Here is a 4,875-nt window from a genome sequence, read left to right on the forward strand (position 1 = left end):
AATTCAGACTGGGCAGCCCAGATGGCTCAGTGGTTTAGTGCCGCTTGCAGCCCAGGGCGTGATCCAGGAGACCCGGGATCGAGTCCCACGTCGGGCTCCCTGCATGGAGCCTGCTTCTCTCTCTGCCTGTGTCTCTGCCTTTCTCTCTGTGTCTCTCATGAATAAACAAATAAAATATTAAAAAAAAATAAAAAATTGAAACTGCTGTGCATGTGGATGGCATTATAAGAGCTCCCCCTCCTCAACCTATAATAAAAACTCAAAAGCTAACGTCAGATGCTGTGTTACACTGTGTTACACTGTGCTTAGGACTTCACATGAGTCATCCATGCAATCTTTAAAACGACTTTAAGAGGTTGGGTACTGTTATTATCCCTGTTTTACAGACAAGAAACTGGGTCTCAGAGAGTTAGCCTGATTTGCCCAAAGCCACACAGCGAGAAAGTGGCCGAGCAGAGCACAGATTCCAAAGCCCAAGCTCGCGAGGCTGATGGATGCGGCCCCAACTGCTGCCTGCGGGGTAGGTGGGCGGCCTTGTACAACTGTTGGGAGTTCAGGGAGGGAAACGGAGCCCCCCAAAGAAATCCCCGATCCGGAGGAGAGACGTTGTTGGGTAATGACTGGAAGGAATTCTTGGACGTTTAAGTGTTTTATTAAAACAAATTGTAGGGACGCCTGGGTGGCTCCGCGGTTGAGCGCCCGCCTTCAGCCCGGGGCGTGATCCTGGGGACCCGGGGTCGAGTCCCGCGTCGGGCTCCCAGTGCAGGAGCCTGCTTCTCCCTCTGCCTGCGTCTCTGACTCTCTCTCTCTCTCCCTGTGTCTCTCACGAATAAATAAATAAAATATTAAGAAAAAATAAATTGCAACGCCGTCTCGGTGCCAAGCGCTGTCAGGGAGGGGACGACACCCAGGCCGGCCTCCTCCACCTGCCTTAGCCCAGACGTCCCCGGGTCCCACGAGGGGTTCCGAGGGATTCCGCTAATTCCGCGACCTCCTGGCTTGTGGACCAGGCAAGCCGACGGTCGCGGGACCCAGACAGCGAGCCGGCCCGCCTCCCCCTCCCCCCGCCCGTCTCTCCCGGGCTGCAGGTGAGCTGGAACCTCGGGGGCGAGAGTCCCCTCCAGCCGCGCCCCGGCAACCATTGGCTCCTCCGCGGGTCCCCGCCTCGCGCGGGGCGTCACCGCATCCTACCCGCGGCTCGCCGTCTTCACAAACAAGGACGCCGCCGCCCCGCCCACCTATGGCGTCACGATCAAAACAATCTTGTAACTACAACTCCCAGAAGGCCGCGCGGCTGCGCGAGCTCCGCCGCTGGAGGCAGTTCCGGCAAAACTACCGATCCCGATAGGCATCGCGCGGCCACTGTTCCCACTGTTCCTGCGTCGCGCCTGCGCAGAACCGCCTTTGTTTCCGGCGTGGATCCGGGCGGGCGCGGCGTGCCGTTGGGTTTAGGCGCTGTCGGGGGCTCCTCGGTTTGCCGGTTTGTGTTTGCGGCTGTGCAGGTGAGAGAACGGCCGGCGCTTTGGGACCAGGGCACGTTTCGGCGTCTCGGGGTGCTGGGACAGATGCTGGACTTACACTTGCGGTTCGCAGTCGGAAATCGTTGTTCACCACTCCTCGGTTCCTCGGCGTTTTCTAGTTGACGAAGTAATTCTTCTTCCCCTTCACCGATCCCCACAACACTTGGGGAGATCAGGTGATTTGTCTAACGACAGTAGTAGCAGATGCTGAGCGGGTTCTTAGGCTATTTTCTTTTCTTTTTTTAAGATTTTATTTATTTATTCATGAGAGGCACACAGAGAGAGGCAGAGACGCAGGCGGAGGGAGAAGCAGGCTCCCTGCAGGGAGCAGATGTGGGCCTCGATCCCTGGACTTCGGGATCACGACCTGAGCGGAAGGCAGATGCTCAACCCCTGAGCCAGCCAGCTAGGTGCCTCACCCCAGGCTATTTCCTAAGTCCGAACCCAGGGTTCTCTGCTTTGCATTCAGTTTGCAGACGCCCTTTCTTGTGGACTAAGAGAGCTGGGAGGGTATTTGTCTCCTTTTCAAGTCGAGTATCCCAATAGAGTGACGAAAGGAGCGATGGAAGTGATATAATCAAGTCTTAGGTCAATGTGTAGATATACTTTTCTAATGTATGAGTCATTTATTCAGTCGGTGTTTTTATGAGGTGCCTATGGGTTGTCGAGCCTTAGATACTGGAAGTAACAGCAGCAAACCAGACTGCCTAACCCTTACATTCCAGTGGGGGTAGACAGGCAAATGTATAGTGAGACGGGGTGATCACAGCTAAGGGGAAGAATGAGGGTAAGGAGAAATATCCAGGGGAGGATTTTGAGTAGTGTCCTAACTCCTGTTTCAGTCTGGTAATTAATTTGTGTTCTAGGCACAGCAACTACACAGAAAAGATGGGAGAGGAAGCCAATGACGACAAGAAGCCAACAACTAAATTTGAACTAGAGCGAGAAACAGAACTTCGCTTTGAGGTGGAGGCATCTCAGTCAGTTCAGTTGGAGCTGCTGGCTGGCATGGCAGAAATATTTGGCACAGAGCTGACCCGAAACAAGAAATTCACCTTTGATGCTGGTGCCAAGGTGGCTGTTTTCACTTGGCATGGTTGTTCTTTACAGCTGAGTGGCCGCACCGAGGTGGCTTATGTCTCCAAGGACACTCCTATGTTGCTTTATCTCAACACTCACACAGCCTTGGAGCAGATGAGGAGGCAGGCGGAGAAGGAAGAAGAGCGAGGTCCCCGGGTGATGGTCGTGGGCCCCACTGATGTGGGCAAGTCCACAGTGTGCCGTCTGCTGCTCAACTATGCAGTGCGTTTGGGCCGCCGTCCCACTTATGTGGAGCTGGATGTGGGCCAGGGGTCTGTTTCCATCCCTGGTACCATGGGGGCCCTCTACATTGAGCGGCCAGCAGATGTCGAAGAGGGATTCTCTATCCAGGCCCCTCTGGTGTATCATTTTGGCTCCACCACTCCTGGCACCAACATCAAGCTTTATAATAAGGTCAGAGCCAGAGTCAAGGTGGGATGGAGGGAAGGACTGCCGTCAGGGTAGGAAGCTGTGCAAAAGTGTGCTAATTAAAACTGTCTATGGCCATTTCTTTGCTCCCTTTCAGCTGGGATTTCTGTCACATGACTTTGGAAGACAGTTTCAATTATGTCAATCTCAGGTTCTTAAATATTCCTGTGGCCCTGTTCTTAAGTAATGTACTAAATTTCTACTTAGGACACGAAACAGAAGAAGCAACATAAAATCGAAATCTGTGTTATGGGGTTAAAACCTTAGCCATTAAGAATGTCATTGTTTTCTGGTACCTAATAGCCACTTATTCTACATAACTATTGAGTTCTTTCGTTTTGTGTTTCCTTTCCTCACCTTGATGCTCTCTTCTGCAGATTACATCTCGTTTAGCGGATGTGTTCAATCAAAGGTGTGAAGTGAACCGAAGGGCCTCTGTGAGTGGCTGTGTCATTAACACCTGTGGCTGGGTCAAGGGTTCTGGGTATCAGGCCCTGGTGCATGCAGCCTCAGCCTTTGAGGTAGACGTGGTTGTGGTTCTGGATCAAGAACGACTGTACAATGAACTAAAACGGGACCTGCCTCACTTCGTCCGAACTGTGCTGCTCCCTAAATCAGGGGGTGTGGTTGAACGCTCCAAAGACTTCCGGCGGGAGTGTAGGGATGAGCGTATCCGTGAGTATTTCTATGGATTCCGGGGCTGTTTCTATCCCCATGCCTTCAATGTCAAATTTTCAGATGTGAAAATCTACAAAGTTGGGGCACCCACCATCCCAGACTCCTGTTTGCCTTTGGGTATGTCTCAGGAGGACAATCAGCTCAAGCTAGTACCAGTCACACCTGGACGAGATATGGTGCACCACCTTCTGAGTGTTAGCACTGCTGAGGGCACAGAGGAGAACCTTTCTGAGACCAGTGTGGCTGGCTTCATCGTGGTGACCAGTGTGGACCTGGAACATCAGGTGTTTACTGTTCTCTCTCCAGCCCCCCGCCCACTGCCTAAGAACTTCCTTCTCATCATGGATATCCGGTTCATGGATCTTAAGTAGAGACTGGTATGAAGCCTTGCTGCCTGGGGCATCGAGATCTTCTGGCCATCATGAAAGGCAAAAAAGTTGGGCTAAAGTATGAGACTCTGTTGAGGCCAAACAGACGAGTAAATAGTGAACTAGTAGAAAGCATATTTCTACCTCTTAAGATGGGTGGTGGGAGCTTAACTCTTCTGATCTTGAACCAAAAAGAACCAGGAGAACATAATTGGTTTCTTGGATCACCAAAGGTGCCGCTTTGTATTCTCCGAGGCCCTGGAGAATCGTATTTTTTCCACTATGCTACTTGGTGGACTAATTTTTAGGAGGAACTTTTTAAAAAATTATCACTGCTTTATATTCTGTACATAGCACTTGTTATTCCATTTATCCAAGATGAAAGATTGAATCAGAAGGCCTCTTTCTAGTAAAGTTCAAACTTGGGAAATTTTAATAAATATTTTTGCCATACCACAGAAGTTGGTATAATTTTTTTTTAATTTTGTTTTTCTCCCTAAGCATGATGGAAACATTATTGAAGTGAGTTATTGCTAAATGCTTCAAAGAAAGCCAAGGGCCCACCTTTGAGCCAAGCAGGTGAATTTTTATAATGGTTTTCCTTTCCTTGTAGGTAAATAGATGCTAAATCTGTTAATGCCAGGTTTACTTTGAGGAGCTACAGAGGCTGGTGATAAACTTGGATTGAGATTTCTGGTCTAATTATTTTCCATACATAGCTCATTTGCTCTCAGCTGCAGCTGTCTTTCCTATTGTCCTTCTGATTGGAACTGGGCCCCAGGTCAAGGTGTAAATTGAAT

The 4,875-nt window shown here is 50.3% G+C and overlaps 1 protein-coding gene across 3 annotated transcripts; it reads left to right on the forward strand.

Annotated features, from left to right (window-relative positions):
• The first annotated feature begins 1,317 nt into the window (after positions 1-1,317).
• Positions 1,318-4,536, forward strand: CLP1 (cleavage factor polyribonucleotide kinase subunit 1). 3 transcript variants are annotated; one of them, XM_072790869.1, is made up of 3 exons: positions 1,318-1,647; positions 2,387-3,014; positions 3,407-4,536. In XM_072790869.1, exons 2-3 carry the CDS (start codon positions 2,409-2,411, stop codon positions 4,076-4,078), a joined length of 1,278 nt encoding a protein of 425 aa, XP_072646970.1. In that variant the 5' UTR covers positions 1,318-1,647; positions 2,387-2,408; the 3' UTR covers positions 4,079-4,536. The 3 variants fall into 3 exon arrangements, with proteins under 3 accessions (XP_072646970.1, XP_072646968.1, XP_072646969.1); XM_072790867.1 differs by having other exon boundaries at positions 1,319-1,696; XM_072790868.1 differs by having other exon boundaries at positions 1,320-1,502.
• Positions 4,537-4,875: the final 339 nt, after the last annotated feature.

Source organism: Canis lupus, chromosome 21 (genome assembly GCF_048164855.1).
Source record: "Canis lupus baileyi chromosome 21, mCanLup2.hap1, whole genome shotgun sequence".
NCBI classification, from domain to species: Eukaryota; Metazoa; Chordata; class Mammalia; order Carnivora; family Canidae; genus Canis; species Canis lupus.